The 19,795-nt window shown below is 35.0% G+C and overlaps 1 protein-coding gene across 1 annotated transcript in view; it reads right to left on the bottom strand.

Moving 5' to 3' along the window:
* The window catches only part of BTBD10 (BTB domain containing 10), a gene marked incomplete at its 5' end in the record, with an annotated part of 77,247 nt that overhangs the window by 22,182 nt on the left and 35,270 nt on the right, over positions 1–19,795 (bottom strand). The window contains 4 exon segments of the mRNA NM_001134155.1: positions 3,316–3,436; positions 6,822–6,924; positions 9,131–9,416; positions 11,317–11,513. Of these exon segments, the coding sequence (NP_001127627.1) occupies positions 3,316–3,436; positions 6,822–6,924; positions 9,131–9,416; positions 11,317–11,513 (707 nt within the window).

Below are 19,795 nucleotides of genomic sequence, written 5' to 3'. Positions count from 1 at the left end.
AGATAATATTTGAAGCCACAGTGATGAATAGCATCACTTAGAATTAAGTGCAGATTCTGTGAGACAGAAAGTAGCTAACAGTGGAGAACAACCACATTCCAAGGATCAGGAAAAAGGATGCCAAAAAGCCAAAGGAAGCTCCTCCCTTTTAACTGGAGGAGTCAAGAAAAAAATGAGTAACATCGTAATTAAGCCTAAAAGAAATGCCTTTATTTTTCTTAAGACAGGGTCTCGCTATGTTGCCTAGGATGATTTCAAACCCCTGGGCTCAAGTGCTCCTTCCACCTCAGCCTCTCAAAGTGCTGGGAATATAGACATGAGCCCCACGTCCAGGGAAGTGCCTTTAAAGACAGAGATGCCAGAATCCCCATTAAACTTAACATTGTTCAAAATCTTCTAGCCAATTTGACAGGACAAAAAAAATATATAAAAAGTGTTATTTATAACACAGTCAACAACTTTGAGGCATATATGAGGATGAACTAAAAAATTATTAGAAACAAACAAGGCTCTATGAGGTGGCTAAATGTACAAAATTCAGTAACTTTATTATAAGTTAGCACTCAGAAAAGTTAAACATATTCTACACACAGCAATAATAAAAACACAAAATATTAACAAGACCAGAGCAGAAACTACATGAAGAAAATGATAAAACTCTACCTAAAGACACAAAAGTGTGAATAAATGGGAAGACACAGCATTTGAAGCTATATGTTAATTCTTCTAAAAAGTTAACTTCAAAGGATTCCAATGAAAAGCTCAAGTTTTTTTTAAAGAGAATGTTTTTGAACATCTAGAATAGACATAAGTCAGATTTGAGTATGTTTGAGCCTGAGGTTTACTACATAGAGAAAGGGAAAGACTGATGATACCAGAGAGGACAACCAGTGGAAGAGGGTCCTAAAAATGCACAAGGGAATACAATAATTTATTAGTTCAGCAAACATTTTGTTGAGTCCTTAAGATGTGCCACACACTATAGACACAAAGTCAAAAAGATATAGTCTCTGTCCTCAAGTCCAAACTAGTTTAATGCCACAAACTGAAAAAGAGTGCCTCAACCAGACAGAGAGAACATGGAAGCAAATTGTATAATTTCTTCTTAAATTAAGATATAAGCCCAGATATTTTAGTGCAAAGTGCCATTCCAAATATTCAGCAAAGGCATATATTTGCAAGAAAAAAAATTTACTTTTGGATTAAAGTCTACTTACATTTTTACAAGACCACTTCCATCTCTTCAAATTCTATATAGTTTTTTTTAAAACGTCTTTGAGAATCTCTAAATTTTTAGTAACGTATATTACAAGTAATCTAGAAACAACTACAAATATTACTGAAAAGCTAAAAGTCTAGGATAATCATATTACACATATTTTACATAAAACCCTTACTTTTAATCCATAACAAATAAAAGATACTTAGTAGTAATGACAAGGTAAACTACACACAACAAAAGATTGCAGAACTAAGAGAGTCACATCATCTGTAAAAAATTCTAGTTTTTTTCTATCTCTGTCAGTCACTAAAATTCAACATCAAATTATATAAAGATTAATTTAAATGGGCGTATGAATAGACACAACTTGAAATCAGGGATCTATAATGCTCATGGTTTCAACTAAAACTTTTTTTTTTTTTTTTTTGAGATGGAGTTTCGCTCTTGTTGCCCAGGCTGGAGTGTAATGGCGCAATCTTGGCTCATCACAACCTCCACCTCCCGTGTTCAAGCAATTCTCCTACCTCAGCCTCCCGAGTAGCTGGAATTACAGGCATGCGCCACCATGCCTGGCTAAGTAGAGACGAGGTTTCTCCATGTTGGTCAGGCTGGTCTCGAACTCCCGACCTCAGGTGATCTGCCCACCTCTGCCTCCCAAAGTGTTGGGATTACAGGTGTGAGCCACTGCACCCAGCCCCTAAAATCATTTTTTTAAGATGTGAAAAAACAGCAACTTTGGCCAGGCACGGTGGCTCACGCCTGTAATCCCAGCATTTTGGGAGACCGACGCAGGTGCATCATCTGAGGTCAGGAGTTCAAGACCAACCTGGCCAACATAGTGAAACCCTGTCTCTATTAAAACGAAAAAATTAGCCAGGTGTGGTGGTGGGTGCCTGTAATCCCAGCTACTGGGGAGACTAAGGCAGGAGAATCCCTTGAACCCAGGAGGCAGAGGTTGCAGTGAGCTGAGATTGCACCACTGCACTCCAGCCTGGGTGACACAGCGAGACTCCATCTCAAAAACAACAACAACAAAAACCCAGCAATGTTGTTCAAATGTACAGTTGTATGTTCTGGCTGTCCAACAATCTATTGGACAATCTACTGGATCTACTGTATTTCCAAAGTATACCTACTACATCTTTACTCCAGAAACCTCAGCTCCGAGAATTTTTTGTATTATATTACCACGTAGGATGATATCCTGGGCACTATGGAAGATATAAATAATTCCCCAAAACAATACTATCTACTCTTTGTAAATCATTTAGTTCATTCTTTACTACCTATTTCCACTGAACTCTTCCACGATCCTCTAGCCCACAATGACTTCCCCTTCCTCTGAACTTCTTCAACCACTTAAGTGTTGACTTAAGTACCTAAGTCAACATTTGATACTTCTCATACACTATTTTGACTTCTTTTGTGCATAATCATGTCTTTTCTCAGGGTTGGGAGAAACAATGGGAGTAGCAGTGCTAAAGAAGTAACAATGGGAGTAGGGGTGCTGAAGAAGTAGTGAGAGAAGAATACCAATCAAAGAGTTGGGATTACAATGTTCTACACACTGCTTTGAGACAATATTTGAAGTTCCTGGATGAAGTCATTTAATCCTATGTATACATGAGGGCTAGACATTCAATCTAGGATCTTTAACGATAGGTATTGTTTTTGAGAATTATTTGTGTTTTCCATAGTGCTCATATTATCATACGTGGTAATACAAAAAATTATAAATTTTTGGATGATGTGATCAAAGAAATGAAGCCAAATGACTACACTTGACCAAAGCCAAGGATCCAAATCTAGGAGATAAAACTGGTAACAAATAAATAATACAGAAAACTGTCTAGGAGGAAATCTGGGTTTGTCAAAAAATAAAATTATTAAAATTGAAAAAATATTTGGAAAATTGCACAAGGAGATTATCAAGGTCTTTGCAAATTTTCATTAATAATCTTTGTGGCACTTGAATGCTTTATAATTCAATTAAATACTTGAAGTCTAACTAAGTAAATAGCACTAATTTCAGGCTTTTTGTTCCAATATATTCTAATTCTACAAACCACTTACACACAAAACATCATACTTACTGAGATCTCTACATTTAATAGTGCTATATTCAAAAGAGATACAAAGATAGTCACATGCTTCTCTCAGTTCAGGAATAGATATGCCATCAGGACAACGGATTATTCCTGTTTTATAGTAATCCTGGAAAAAGAAAAGTAAAGAAAGCATAAAATATCTGGAGCGCAAGGTAGCCAAAACTTATTATTAAGGAAGGGCTGGTAACATTTTCAGAAACAGCAGAGAACTCTGACATCTCTGAAATGTGGAAGTTTAAACTTAGATGAGACCTCCATTCACCTAACTACTTTTTCATTTTACCTATAAGGAAAATTCAGGTCCAAATGAATTCACCGACTTAGCCTGCCATAAAATTATTTAAAAGCAAAGGTAAGATTTGAACATAGGGCTCCCTGTTACCTAATTCATGTCTTCTTTATGACATCATACCAATGTATATGTATTTTCCTTCTACAAGTTGTATTTCTATAAAACCATCATAAAGTTTTAAACGTTTTTTTAAAAAGTAAGGAAATTGAATGATATATTATGTTACCTTAAATACTACCTAGATAATTTAACAAAATGTGAGGTTTTTAGTACAGAATTATAGTCATATTCAAGTATTAAAATATGTAAAATAAGACATACCATTAGATATTCTTCTTTTAATACTACCCTTTGGTGATTCCATATTATAACAAGCAATATTAATTATTTCCAAAATCCACTTAACAAGTTGTTAAAGGACAACCCCAGAATCACAGATAAGTTACTTCAGAGATGAGTGATAAAAATTATTTTCAATTCCACAAGGGGAAATATGGACAGCTAAAAAAGCACATTTTCCCCAAAATTAAGACCTGGCTCGGCCAGGCACCATGACTCACGCCTATAATCTCAGAACTTTGGGAGGCCGAGGCAGACAGATCACCTGGGGTCAGAAGTTCAAGACCAGCCTGGCTAACACGGTGAAACCGTCTCTACTAAGAATACAAAAAAATTAGCTGGGTGTGGTGGCGGGCGCCTGTAGTCCCAGCTACTCGGGAGGCTGAGGCAGGAGAATGGCGTGAACCCGGGAGGCGGAGCTTGCAGTGAGCCGAGATCACGCCACTGCACTCCAGCCTGGGTGACAGAGCGAGACTCCATCTCAAAAAAAAAAAAAAAAAAAAAAAAAAGAGAATACAAAAATTAGCCAGGCGTGGTGGTGCACATCTGTAATCCTAGCTACTCAAGAGGCTGAGGCAGGAGAATCACTTGAGCTCACGAGGCAGAGGTTGCAGTGAGCCGAGATCGCACCACTCCACTCCAGCCTGGGCGACAGAGCGAGCCTCCATCTCAAACGAAAAAATTAAAAAAAAAAGAAAAGACCTGTCTCAAGTTTCCTGAGGTTCTGAACCAAAGTAACCTGTAACACAATTTCTAAGGTTGCTGCATCAGTGGAAGTGAAACATCTTCTGGTACTTGTATGAATACTCACCTGATCAAGATCAACTACTTTCCCTATCTGTCTTCCATCACAGAATCCTCCCTTCCCTCAAACTATTTAAGAAAATGGTATATTCAGGCTGTGGCACAAACGGTCACAAACTATCAATCAAACCTTTTTTTTTCTTTTTTTTTGGACACAGGGTCTCACTTTGTTACCTAGGCTGGAGTGCAATGGTGTGATCTCAGCTCACTGCAACCTTCGCCTCCTGGCTCAAAAGATCTTCCCACCTCAGCCTCCCAAGTGTTGGGGGCCAAAAGAATGAGGGTGGTGACCAACTCAGTATACCACTGGAGGCTATATGAGCAAACAGCAAACTGTTCTCATGAAAGCAGGTTGTTGGCAAACTGACAAACTGCATCTGCCACCTAAAACGAATGCTGAGGGCAGTCACGCCCCAGGCAGTGTTTCTTGTGATTATCTACAGGCACAACTGAAGCCTGTTAGCAATCATGTGAACCTGTGACAAATCAAGCAGCTGACCAACAGCGCCTCCTCCCTGCTCTTTCTCCCCAGTAAATACAAAGGGCTGTGGAAGCTCAAGGCCCTTGCTCACTAGAAGCAAGGAGCCCCCGGCCCCTTCTTTAAAACAGATTATCTTGTCTTTGTTTTCATTTCTGCGTTCGTCCCCCTTCATTCAATCCTGTAGTAACTGTCACATCCCAAGTACCTGGAACTACAGGCGTGCCACTACACCCAGATAATTTTTGGATATATTCTTTTGGTAGAGATGGGGTTTTGCCATGTTGCCCAGGTTGGTCTTGAACTCCTGGACTCAAGCCATCCACCTGCCTTGGTCTCTTAGCGTGCTGGGATTATAGGCATGAACCACCACACCCAGCCTTATGAACCAAAATCACTGAATTTAAATTACAAGTAGGGACTCTGTGTGATAAAGTATTTTTCAAAAAAAAAAAACTTTTAAAACCTCAAAAAAAAGTTATAAAACAAAGACGTCAGCTGGGCACAGTGGCTCACACCTGTAATTCTAGCACTTTGGGAGGCCAAGGCAGGAGGACTGCTTGAGCTCAGGAGTTCAAGATCAGCCTGGGCAACATGGCAAAACCTCATCTCTACTAAAAATACAAAAAAATTAGCTGGGCGTGGTGGCACACGCCTATAGTCCCAGCTACTAGGGAGGCTGAGGTGGGATGATCACTTAAACCCATAAGGTCGAGGCTGCAGTTAGCTGTGATCACACTACTGCACTGCAGCCTTGGCAACAGAGTGAGACCCTGTCTGGGGCAAAAAACAACAACAACAAAAAAAAAACCAACAAAAAACTAAAGATGTTAACAAATACATTTTGGAGATGACTTTTAGATGTTTCTAAGTTTCCACACTGCTAGTTATGTGCAATAAAAGAATCAAGTAGTCATATTCATTCTCAGATAGTAAAAATGATCGATTTACTGTATTTAGGAGAAAGAGAAGTAAGTATGACTCCAGAAATGTTACTAAATACCTAATATATGCAAACCTAAGAGATTAATAATCCCCTATCCTATCATCCTGAAGATCATAAAATTCATTTGCTTATATTATATTATCTGTATGTACTAAAATAAAGATGAGAGCACGGCATGGTGGCTCAATGCCTATAATCCCAGCACTTTGGGAGGCCAAGGCGGGAGGATCGCTTGAGCCCTGGAGTTCGAGAATAGCCTAGGTAACACTGTGAGACCTCATCTCTATAAAAAATGAAAACAAAAAAAATTAGCCAGGCATAGTGGTGCATGCCTGTAGTCCCAGCTACTCAGAAGTGTGTGGCAGGAGGATTGCTTGAGCCCGGGAGGTTGAGGCTGCAGTGAGCTGTGATTGTGCCACTGCACTCCATCCAGCCTGGGTGAAAAGAGCAAGACCCTGTTGCAAAATAAAAATATAAACAAAATAAAATAAAGATGAATTAAATGGTATTTAAGGAAAAACAATATCCTGGAATAACTCCAGAGAGATATTCAAATAGAATTCTGCATCTAATCCAAGTACCTACCAAGAAAGGGTCTTATGATTAAGTCAATACTCATAAGAAACACTCACCAGAATAGCTCGAAACACAGTGGAACCAATTCCCTCTGCCACCTCATACTCTCCTTTCTCATTGGGTCGTGTAAAGTTATGTTCTCGGCCAGATCCAAACATCCTATGATAGTAAATAATTGAGAAATACATCAATAGAATACTTCCTTCAAAAGGGAAAATAGATTTCATGTACGAAAGTAAAAAGGAATTATATCATTAAATTTAGTTCAAGAATTTTTATCATTAATTTATTCTGGCAAACATCATAAAAGAAAGAATATTAAAAACATTTTCTTTTTGATGGCAGGGAACACTAGTATAGATTTCCTGTAAGTTACAATAAAATAAACGACAAAATTCAGAAGCTAAAGAGCCTTCCTACCCCTTCTCAGAAAACACCACCAACCAATTAATCTAGGGAAAAAGATGAGTTTTTAATACTAATTTTACCAGGAAGAAAAAAAAAAAGGGAAACCATGTTATCTGTGCTTTTTCCTTAAAACTGCTATTTTCATTGTACAGTTAATGCCATAATGCAGCACATAATAGCAAGCTAAACTGAGACAAAGTGATATGATACAGGACAAGTCAGGTTGTTTTACATTTCACAACCTTAACTATAAATGTAACAAATCCTACTCAAAATTATTAAATTTGCACCCTAGAACTGAAAAACAAGCAATCAAATGCTAGGATAGACAGGAATGAAGAAATAGGACAAGGGCAAGTTTAAGAAAATAAATAAAAAAAGCTCTTATGTAAGAAAATACAAATGACTTTATGATTTTTTCAAGTCATGTTGTTGGCCCTTCAACAATGGCTGTTTAGAAAAGACGCAATTTCCAAAATATGTCCTAAACAATAAAAAATGTACTCTAGTACTCTCCAGAAAATTTAAAAATCATGATTAAAGAAAGGTGAACCTCTAGATCCTATGGTACGGTTGAACTAAGTATTCTACTCAGTAGTTTCCTAATTCAAATAGTTTTCTGTTTTGTTGTAACACAGAAAACTATGAACAACAAAGCTTTTTATGTCAAAGTTTCCAAAAAAAATGCCAACTGCTTTTTACAGTTCCCATGAATATTAATTTTCATCCCCAAAGACACACTTTAGTCAATCGGCATAAAAAGAAGGCTTTGCTAATTGAAAAAGGAGAAAAAGAAGATAGTCTTTCAGGAATCAAATGTCATCATTTAAACTTTTTACAAAAGGGGAAAGCTATTCTTTTCACATCAATATGAACACTTTAAAATGTTTTTTTAAGAAAACATAACAGCCAAAATTTCAAATATCTACTTTTATTGTTTCTATATATATTATGTAAAAATATAAAGTATTATTAACACTGTCAAGTCATATTCCTGATAATTTCTGTCGATAATCCTCCCGTATAATACTAAAAATACAAAAAAGCCTATAGTTCAAAGACTTTTTTTTTCATGTTATAAAGCATAGTGTCAACGTTGAAGGAAAATATTTAGTTACTCAAAAATGTATGCAATATCACAATGGCAGCATTTATTCTGTATTGAGACAATGATAAATCACACACACACACATTACATATGCAATCTAGTAAAGTACAAGTTTTTATCTTATGTAAACTTCTATTTCATGCACATGCCGTTTCATCTGACAGTAGTGTGAACAAAGATACTGATTTTGCAATTAAAAGGTACAGTTTGGACATGGTGAAAAATCAAGTCTATATTGTCTATATCCTTCTGAGACTGTGGTTCCCATAACTGCAAACTTTAAATTGATCTATTACTCTGGACCAGCACAAATCAGAAGATGACAATTATCTCCTTCATTTTGCTAACTACTTGTTGACATTCCTTTTTTTTTTTTTTTTTTTTAAAGTATCTACATCAAACTGACAATTCATGCTGACTTTACAGCTAAACTACCTATTGGGTTTTTTTCCGCCTTTAAACAATGCTGATTGTTTATATTTTGTGATTGATGGGAACCCAAGTGCAGCAAACATATTATCATTGCTAAATTCACCTGGTTAGATTCAATTTACAGTCTCTACCTGTAAAGATATTTTAGTATCCTGACTTCAATAACTAATATATTTGCTATTTCTACTGGTACTGCAAAGAACACTAGAAATAAAACCAAGTTCAAGCTCTCACTCTATCACTTTCTAAGCTGTATTAACTTGGGACAAGTAATTTAGCCTCCAAAGCTCAGTTCTTTCATCTGTAAAACAGAAATGTTACATTTCAACAGAGAATTACTGTAAAACTTAAACAAAAAAATAATGGCAGTAAAAGCACCTTATAATTAGTAATGCAAATAACCGCAATAATACAAACCTGCCCAACATTGTATTTGGCTGTGCAGTAAAAATGGATGGGTCTACAACAAATCTAGTGTTATCCACTATTAGTGTCACTCGTTCTGACGTTCTTATATTCCGAGCTCCTTCTTTTGCATTTTCATATACAAACACCATCTCCCCAGCTGTCTTACAGCTACCATCTGAACTTGACTGACTACTGTTTCTGCTGCTGTTCCCAGCACTGCTAATGGAACCATTTGGGGATGCTTTTTGAGGACGCGGACTGCTTGGACGAGAGGAACTGTGATCTTTTTCTCGTTCTGAAATAAAGATGTTAGACGAAGTTACGCAAATTTTCTTTTACAAATTCAAGATTTATATATATCTTTTTAAATGTTTGATTTATAAAAGTTGTTTTAAGTCACAGCATTTCTACTTTTCAATTTCAAATAACATGTTAACAGAACACCATAAACATTCGTTTAGTTCCGAGGAATACAACCCAAAACATCAAAATGCTTTCTAAAATCTTTATTTGTAGACTTTTAAAAAAGATGTATAGCTGACTAATGCTAACCCAAACTAACATCAAGAGTAAGGAAAATTTTATGTTATTACTCCACTTAAAAATAGAAACCCAAGGAACCGAATATTCTCACAAGTAAAATAAATATGCTTTGAAAGTTATTACAGTAAAAGATTAATAGGAATACCAATTTAAACTGTCCTAATTACTAAAAGGGCTAACACTATTCTGAGAACACAAAGTACAATCTTGAATCTCACAACGTTAATAAGGGCATTCTAAAACCAGCAATTTATCTCAAAAAAAGAAGGTCCCCTTTCCCCCACAAAAAAAGAAAGAAATTCACTAAGGGTAGTAAGAAGTATTTATTTTTTTTAATGATTTTTATGTCTACCAAATAAAGGGGCTTTAGTAGCTTATAATATATTGTTTTTTCTCATTCTCATGTTTGTTGAATAAAGCACTGCTACAAATTTTATGATCTATAACTACAGTTTGTAATTTTCATAGGTAGAAAATATTGTTAAAATTCAGAAAATTTTCTTAAGATGTTCTAATAGTCTACAAAAGAGAAATAAAAGCCAAGATTTTGTGATATATTTCATTCAGAGACTAGATCACTAAACTTTAAAGGTGACCTAAAAATGTACCTCCATCTCAGCAGTTTCATCAGCTTTTGCCAAATTCCTCTATGACTCAAACTACTTAGAACACTCTGTACAGCATTATTGATTATATAATTAGGTTTGACATATCTCCAGAGATACTCTGACACCTCCCTTTTATTGCCTGTTTCTACAATACTGGTAGCATCCCAAAAGCAAAATTTGCTAAAGCAATATTAATAAAATAATTTATTATATCCTGCTCTTCTACTCCCAGACACTGACTTTTGCATGTAACAAACTGTCAACTCTAATTTATTCTTTTGTTGATGTCTGGCTATAAGTACAAGTCTGACTTCAAGGATCAACTGAAACATTGACAACTTCTCTCATAATTAGACCCTAATATTAATGATTCTTATTTACAACAGATTATCAGAAACTACTGCTGCATATACTAAGTCAAAGTTTTAATTTGTCCCTTCTGCAGGGGAAAATAAAAATCAGCAAGCTCCCATGCTAAGGCACCTCTTCTTCAGCTGGTGTTTTATAGTTATACCATGTGTTCACCTGGGGTACTAATGTTCATTTACAATGAGCAGGAAGGAAGGTGAGCTAGTTACTAACAAAGTAAAACACATCACATCTTTCATCTATTTTTATAATTAAATTTGAGATATTGTCAAAAATCAGAATAAATAACATGATGGCTATTCTACCTTTCAGGTCCTTTGTTAGCATGATAATAACTAAACTCCTATCAATAATTTACACAAACTATTGCTATATATTTCATAAGACAAAAATTAAATTGAAAACTTTGAAAATCTATATATCACAGTTTCAAAGGCTTTTCAATTACTTATTTTATAAGACTGTCCCAGAGGTTAAAAATTCACGTTAACTTTGCATTTAATGAGCTGTTTTTTCTTTCACACCAAGAACCAAGCTCAACTAAAACAGAAACAACTGAACAGAAGCAGCTAATTTTACTCTGCAGTATTAGGCACAATTCAATGTCATTACTACTTTAAAAAGGTAAATGCATGTTTTTAAGAACTGTTAGGAAGGTTAGTTGATTTTACATACCAACATGGTGCTGTCGTGTTGGAGAAGTCACATTTCTAATACAAGGAGTGAGTTGAGACTCTGTTCTTTCATGAGATGAATCTCGTGATCTGTCACTTGACCTTCGCCTATCTCTTGATCTCTCATGTCCCCCACTAGCACCATGTAGACTCATTTTGGTGTGGTCGACTCCTCCTTTAGCAATACGTGAGGAAGTACTGATAAGTTAGAAAGGAAAATTAACCATAAAAGCAGAACATAAGATTGCAAACATTTTAAAAGAAAAACCCGAGTAACATAAAACTAGTATCTTGAAGTGCAAAAATCAAATGCTACTTTCCAATTCTGAAACCTAATTTACCTCAAACTTGTAGGCTTTAAAAATTCTGGAATAGTGTGTCTTTGAAGATCACATACTTGAACTCAGTTTTTTATGAACGAGAAAACTAAAGCTTAGAAAGATTAACTAACATATGAGTTAGCAGAAGTTGTAGTAATAACAGTAGTAGATCACTCAGATATCTTAAATGTTACTCAGATGTTCTTTTGATTTCCTTCATTGTAGGGGAAAAAGAGAAGGCAAGAGCTTCTGGAACTCTTAAAAAACTGAGGAATGGGGCAGAGAAATTGGTCTCCCTGCCAAATAAGTCTACATGCTAACTTCAATCAACCAACTTTGAGTTGAGCCTTTTCAAAACACTATGATTTTTTTAAAAAAGTTTTTCTGAAAAGCATTTCTCAGCCAGGCACAGTGAATCACACCTGTAATCCCAATGCTTTGGGAGGCCAATGCGGGTGAAGCGCTTGAGGTCAGGAGTTCGAGACCAGCCTGGCCAACATGGCAAAACCCTGTCTCTACTAAAAATACAAAAATTAGCTGGGTGTGGTGGCACACACCTGTAATCCCAGCTACTCAGGAGACTGGAGCACAAGAATTGTCTGGGAGGCGGAGGTTGCGGTGAGCCGAGATCACACCACTGCACTCCAGCATGGGCAACAGAGCGAGACTCTGTCTCAGGAAAAAAAAAAAAAAAAAAAAAAAAAGAAAAGCATTTCTCTGAAAAACCTAACAAACCTACCTACTCTGACTACATAAAGTCACAGAATTTTTAAAACTTAAAAATATCTTATATATAATAAACTTCTCCACCAGAAGTGAATAACTCAGAATGCTGATTAAAATAGTCCAGTTTACAGAATATTTTAACACAATTATGTATTAAGTTACACATACTATATGCACAATGCTATGCTAAATGCCAACAGAAAGAAGCTTCCTCAGGAGCTTGTTTTCTAAGTGTAGCAATAACAGATGAACATGCAGAACTTTAAACAATTCAAGAGTTATCCCAACTTCCAAATATAAAACCACTAAAGAGTTCCCAAATACGTAACTACTAAATTGGGTATCAGATAATAAAAGCTTTAGGATCTCAAAGGAAACAGACATTGCTATAGAGTAGCCACTAGTGTATCACTAGTGTCCAGGCCCCGACAAATAGATAAAATTTCAATAATTAGAGTACACTGCAAATAAGAAAACTGATGATAATAAAAATAATAAAGCCAGACCTAAGGCAATTTGGAAATGTACTGTTAGCATATAATATGGTTCAAAAATATTAAAGTTCTTTTTAGAAACAGAAGGAAGTTCGTGGCTTTAGAGTAAAATTGTCGTCTAATGCTTATTGCTTGGCATTTTGAATGATACTTATTGTTCTGGAAACTTAGGTTTCTCATTTGTAAAATGTAGATTCTATTTACTTTCTAAGGTGAATAGGTGAATTAAATGAAGTATAATAAGTAAGCTGACCAGCAATGTACCTGGCACAACATAATTACTCATGAAATGTTAGTTTATTTAGTTTATGACAGATGAGGATGTTAAAGTTCAAAACTGCAAGACTTGCTCAGGGTCACATAGCATTTAGTAGAAACGCTAATAACACTATAACCTAAGCCTTTTGATTCATTCCAGTGCCCCTTTCATAATATTATACTGCTCTCCTTTAGCAAAACCACACGAGTTAAAATTTAATCTTGGTGATTCAGAAAACAAAATCTTTCAGTGCCTCCGGGTCATCTCTTTGGTTGATTTTATTAGCTTTAATATTTTTTGTTATCTTGGTGGTTTCTTTCATTATAAAAATCAGTCATCACCTTGCTATAACAGACTACCAGGACAGAAGATAAAGTTGACTTTGTATTCATCCTGTAAGTTACTTCTAGGGAAATAAAGGCAACCTAACAGCCTTTATCAGTTATTTGTTTCTCATCAACCTACAGAGAAAAATTCTAATCCCACCTTCATTCTAGTGAAAAAAAATTAGAGGACAGCTGCATCAATAGAACATAATCTTTTCTTTCAAACAGAACAAATCAAAAGATCCTACTGCATTTATGTTTTTAAAAAATCATTAGAGTAGGAATACTGGAATTTCTGGCTCGTTTTCTAAAGTAGGAAAAAAAGGAATCCACACTAAATAGAACAAAGATCATATATAGAAAAAATAACTCTTCAAATTATTCTGGCGGCTAAGTTTTCATCATTTTCAACTATAAGAAAGCACATTATCTAAATGTGAGTCTGGTAATTTAATGGACAAGGTATAAGCACAACAACGAGTAAGACAAATACAAGCTAAATGTTCAGTTTTAGTAAGGGCCAAGCAGACTGAGTAATTAAAAAAGCGTTTTCACCAGACATCTCTGTAGCTGAAAGACTAGACACTGCCAAAATATTGGCTTCATCTCTAAACCACTTAGATTTTAAACAAATTCAAAAGGTGTCATAATACACTTTCATATTTTCTTTTAATTCCCATATAGACTGAACCCTGAATCAGACCTTCAAAATCAGATGTCATGGAGGACAAATTATGTCCTACTATATTTAATTCAATACTTTCAGATTAAGAAATCCCTTTAAAGGCAAAAACAGTTAATATGTACAAAAGAAAATGAGGATGAGCAAGTTCAGAGGGGAAAGCTCTGTTTCAGGCTGCATTGAAGAGTTTGAGATTCATGAAATAAGGATAGGTAAGGACATGAAGACTGGATTAGCCCTAATATCTATTTCCAGCCAAGATAGAATAACAAAGGCTGAGTTCATACTCCTGTCTGAAACAACCCAAGAAACCAAACGGAATATATGAAACAACAGTCTGCAAGACACGGCACATCAGGCAATGAAGGAGAGCAATCACTGAAAAATGGAAAGCAAATGAGATATGCCCAACAATTGTCCCAAATTACTATCTTGAGAGCATCTGCAAAGTAAACACAGAAAGGAGAAACACAAGCAGAACCCAGTGGACTCTGAGTGAAAGACATGGAGCTGAGACACTGGGATAAGAGATGGCTAGAGTTCTAAGGGAAAAGTACCAGAGAGGAGAATGTAACACAGAGAGAAAACCTCAGAAATTTGCAGAGTCCTCCTTGAGTGCTGAGCTGAATACCAGTCACACATGTGAGGACACTATGAAAAGAAGCTGGGGAAAAAAACCACCTCAAAGGATTAGAGGAAATAGTGTCCAGCACTCATACAGGGCCAGGAATAGGTCCTGTTCTCACTAGTTCAGACTGGAAAGCCTAATAATTTATAGGGCATTGAGAAGAGAATTAGAAGGTTCTAAAATGGGAAATAATTACAACTAGACTGAGCACTGTTCCAGTTCCCCTAACAAATTTTAACATCAAGACCAAAAGGACCACATTGTTTCCATATAGCTAAATCCTAAAGCAAAGCTCAAGAATATTTATAAGTATAAGAAATATCAAACACATAAATGAGGTAAAATTTACAATGTATGGCATCCGATCAAAAATTATCAGGCATGCAAAGAAGTGAGAACACATAACCCATGAGGAAAAAAAAAATCAAGTGAAATAAAACGTGAACTGACACATACGTTAGAATGAGAAATAAAAACATTAAAAAGTCACTATAACCACAGCCCTCCAAAAAGCAATGTAGAGACATACAGGATTAAAAAGATGCAAATCAAGCTTCCAGAGATAAAAAATGTTTACATGTGAGATGAAAAGTATACTAAATGGCCCTTTAAAATGATTACAGTTAACAATAACTTATTATATATTATCAAATGGTTAGAAGAGAGAACTTTGAACGTTCCCAACATTTTTTTAAAATGATAAATGTTTGAGGTGATATACTAATCACCCTGAGTTGCTCACTACACACTGTATACATGTACTGAAATATCACTCAGTACCTCTAAATATGTATAATTATTACATGTTACATGTCAATTAAAAATAACTTTAAAAAAGAAAAGCACACTGAATGGAATTAATGGGAGATTACACATTATAGAAGAAATGATTAACAAATTTGAAGACAATGCAATAGGAAATATTCAAAATAAAAAAGAGAAAACAGAAAAATAAACAGCATGAGTAGGCTACAAGTCAATTTCAAGTGGCCTAATATAGGTGTAAATGGAGTCCATGAAGGAAGTGGGAAGGAAAAAAAGGGAAGTAATATCTGAACTTTCTCCAAATTTGGCAAAAATTACAAACCCGCAGATTCAAGATGCACAACAAACTCCACACACACTTTAAAGAAAAAAAATGAAAACAAACCTGTCAACCTAGGTTTGTCATAGCCAGTAAAAACATCTTTCAAAAATAAGAAGGATCTGCATTGATTTGTCGAAAAAAAATAAGAAAGTACAGACATTTTCAGGCAAAAAAAACAAAGTATAATAATAATAAAATAAAATAAAAAGACACATGAATTCATCATGAGAAGATCTGCACTGCAAGAAAAGTTAAAAGGGAGTCCTTCAGGCAGACAAAAAAGCTAATGCCAGATGAAAATATGAATCTACACAAAAAAATGAAGACTACTAGAAAAAGTAACTGCATGGAAGAATATAATTTTTTTCTAATTGTTTAAATCTCTATAAAAGATTAAACAATAATGATAATAATATAATATGGGGTTTATAACATATACATATAACTAGAGCAGCACAAAGTCTGGGAGAAAGAAATGCAAGTATACTTTTGTAAGGTTTTTACACCACACAAGAAACAGTATAACATCACTTGAAGGTATACTGTGATAAGTTAAAGATGTATACTGTTAATACTAAAGCAACCACTAATATAAGAAAACAAAAGAAATACAGTTAATATACCAAAAAAGGAGATAAAATAAAATCATAAAAAAAGATTTGGCTAATCCAAGAAGGCAAAGGAAAAAAGGGGTTGGGAGGAAGAAGGAAAAGGAACAAATGGGACAAACGGAAAATAAATAACAGGATAAGACTTAACCTTAACCATGTCAATAATCACATTGAATACAGATAGCCTTAGCCATTTAGATGTAAACTGTCTAAACCATAAAAGGTGAAGATTATCAGATTGGATATAAAAGCTAGATCTCCAGCCTGGCAGATCACTTGAGCCCAAGAGTTTGAGACCAGCCTTTGGCAACATGGCAAAGCCTCATCTCTACAAAAAATACAAAAATTAGCTGGGTGTGGTGGCACATGCCTGTGGTCCCAGCTACTCAGGAGGCTGAGGTGGGAGGATCACTTTAGCCTCGGAGGTCAAGGCTGCAGTGAGCGGAGATCGCACCACTGCACTACAGCCTGGGAACAGAGTGAGACCCTGTCTTAAAATAATACTAATAATAATAATAATAATAATAAGCCAGGTCCAACTATATGCTATATGGTACAAAGAGATTCAATATAAAAGAATGAGGAAAGATACACTATGCTAGCACTAGTTCAAAGAAAGCAAGAGTGGCTATATTAATATCAGACAAAGCAGAGTTCAGAACAAAGAATATCACCAATGTATTTCATAAAGATAAAGGGGTTAATTTATTAAGTGCACATAACAATCCAAATGTTTTTCTGCCTCATGAGAGAGCTTCAAAATACAGGAGGCAAAAACTGATAAAACTATGAGAACTAGACAATTCCATAATTATCATCAGAGATTTCACCACCTCTCTCACAATATTTAACAGAAAAACTACACAGAAAATCAGTAGGGATTGATGAGATTTGAATAACATTATCAACTGACTTGACCTCATTGACATTTACAAAACACCCAAAAAGGGCAGAAAACTCATGCTTTTCATGTGCATACAGAACATTTATCAAGATAGATCATATTTTGGGCAATAAAACAAGTATCAATAAACTTAAAAGAATTTAATCATACAAAGTATGTTCTCTGATTACAATGGAATTAAAGTAAAATTCAATAACAGAGATACCTAGAAAATTCCCAAATACTTGGAAATTAAATAATATCTTTACCTAAACAACTTACAGAGCAATAAATAAATCAAAAAGGAAATTAGAAAATTTTGAACTAAAAGAAAGTGGAAAAAACCCCAAGATACCATAATTTGTAGCATGGTATGACATTGTAACAGTACTTAGGGGCAAATTATGGCATTAAATTCCTATATTAGAAAAGAAGAAAGGTCTAAGAAAAATGACGTCAGTCAATAAAATTGTTAAACCTCTACCCAGACTGCTTGGGACAAAAATCGAGAAGATACAAACTACCAACGTCAGAAATAAGAGAGGCTACAGATACTAAAATAATAATAAAAGAATATTATAAACAACTTTAAGCCACTAAATTCAACAACTCAGAATGGACAAATTTAAACCTACAAAAAAGCTCACTTAAGAAAAGGTTGAATAGCTCTGTTTACTAAAGAAATTTAATTTGTAGTTTAAAACTTTCCTTCCAAGAAAACTCTAGGCTCATATGGCTTCACTGACAAATTCTACCAAGCATTTAAGATAGAAATAATATCACCCCTACACAGCTCTTCCAGAAAATTGACGAGAAGATAGTATTTCCCAACTCATTCTATGAGACCAACATTGCCCAGACACCAATATCTAGAAAATTCCCAAACACTTGGAAATTAAATAATACCTTTACCTAAACAACTCACAGAGCAATAAAGAAATCAAAAAGGAAATTAGAAAATTTTGAACTAAAAAAAAGTGGAAAAAAATATTACAAGAAAAGAAAACCACAAATCTTAGAACACAAATATCAATATTCTAAACAAAATGTTAACACATCAAATCCAGCAATACATAAAAAAAGAATAGTAATCAAAGACCAAATGCTCTCCATCTAAAATCAGAAATAAGAATCAGAAATAAGAATGTCCACTGTCACTTTTCTTCAACAATGTACTGAGGATTATAGCCAGTGCAATATGGCAAGAAAAGACATTCAGATTGATTAAGATGTAAAACTGTCTTTATTTGCAGAAAACATGATCATCTATTGTAGGCTCTAGTAAGAAAAAAAGGTTACTAGAACCAATGAGTTCAGCAAGGTTGCAGAATACAAAATCAGTATTTTAAAATGAACTTTATTTCTATATACCAAGAATACGCAACCTGAAATTGAAATTTTAAAAACACTACTTACAAATAACACCAAAACCTGAAATACTTAGGGATAATACTTAGGGATAAATATGACAAAAGATGTGAAAAACTCACACATTGGAAATTATACAACATTACTGAAATTAAGAAGACCTAAACAAATGGAGAAACCTACCGTCTTTACAAGTCAATTTTCTCCCTAAGTTCATCTACTAGATACAACATAATCCCAATGGAAAACCAAGTAGGCTTGCTTGTTAAGAGTGACAAGCTGATTCCAAAATTCATATGAATATGCAAATGACCTAGAATAGCCTAAATAATTTTTTTAAAAGAACAGTTGGAAGACTAACATGATCTGATTTCAAGACTCACGAGTTGGTGGGTACAGCGCACCAGCATGGCACATGTATACATATGTAACTTACCTGCACGTTGCGCACATGTACCATAGAGCCTAAAGTATAATAATAATAATAATAATAAAAAGAAAAAAAAAACTGTAGTAATGAGTAAAGTGTGCTACTGGCATAATGACAGGCACATAGATCAATGAATCAGAATGAAGACTCCAGAAAAGAACTCACATACATATATATATGGACAACTCATTTTCAACAAGGGCTCAAACACAATTCAGGGAAGAGTTTTTCATCAAATGGTGCTGGAACAAATGAATATACAATAGGTATTTCACTTTCAGCAATTCTAGAAAAAAAAAAAGAACTCTGCACAATAGTTTCCATCATATGCAAAAGTTAACTCAAAATGGACCACACACCTAAATCTAAAACTGAAAACTACAGAACTTCTAGAAATAAAAAGCACAATGCATAAAAGAGCAAACCGACAACTGAACTTCATCAAAATTAAAAACTTCTGATCTTCAAAAAACAGTGTTAAGAGAATGAAAAGAAGCTGTGTGCAGTGATTCAAGCCTGTAATCCCAGCACCTTACGAGGTTGAGGCAGGAGGATAGCTTGAGCCCAGGAGGTCAAGACCAGCCTGGGCAACATAGTGATACCACTTCTACAAAAAAATTTTTAAAAAATTAGCCAGGAGTGGTGGCAGGCGTCTGTGGTTCCGGC

The sequence above is a fragment of the Pongo abelii genome, chromosome 9, assembly GCF_028885655.2.
Source record: "Pongo abelii isolate AG06213 chromosome 9, NHGRI_mPonAbe1-v2.0_pri, whole genome shotgun sequence".
NCBI classification, from domain to species: Eukaryota; Metazoa; Chordata; class Mammalia; order Primates; family Hominidae; genus Pongo; species Pongo abelii.
Note: the sequence above shows the minus strand (reverse complement) of the source record. Positions and strands in the feature narration are given on the sequence as shown.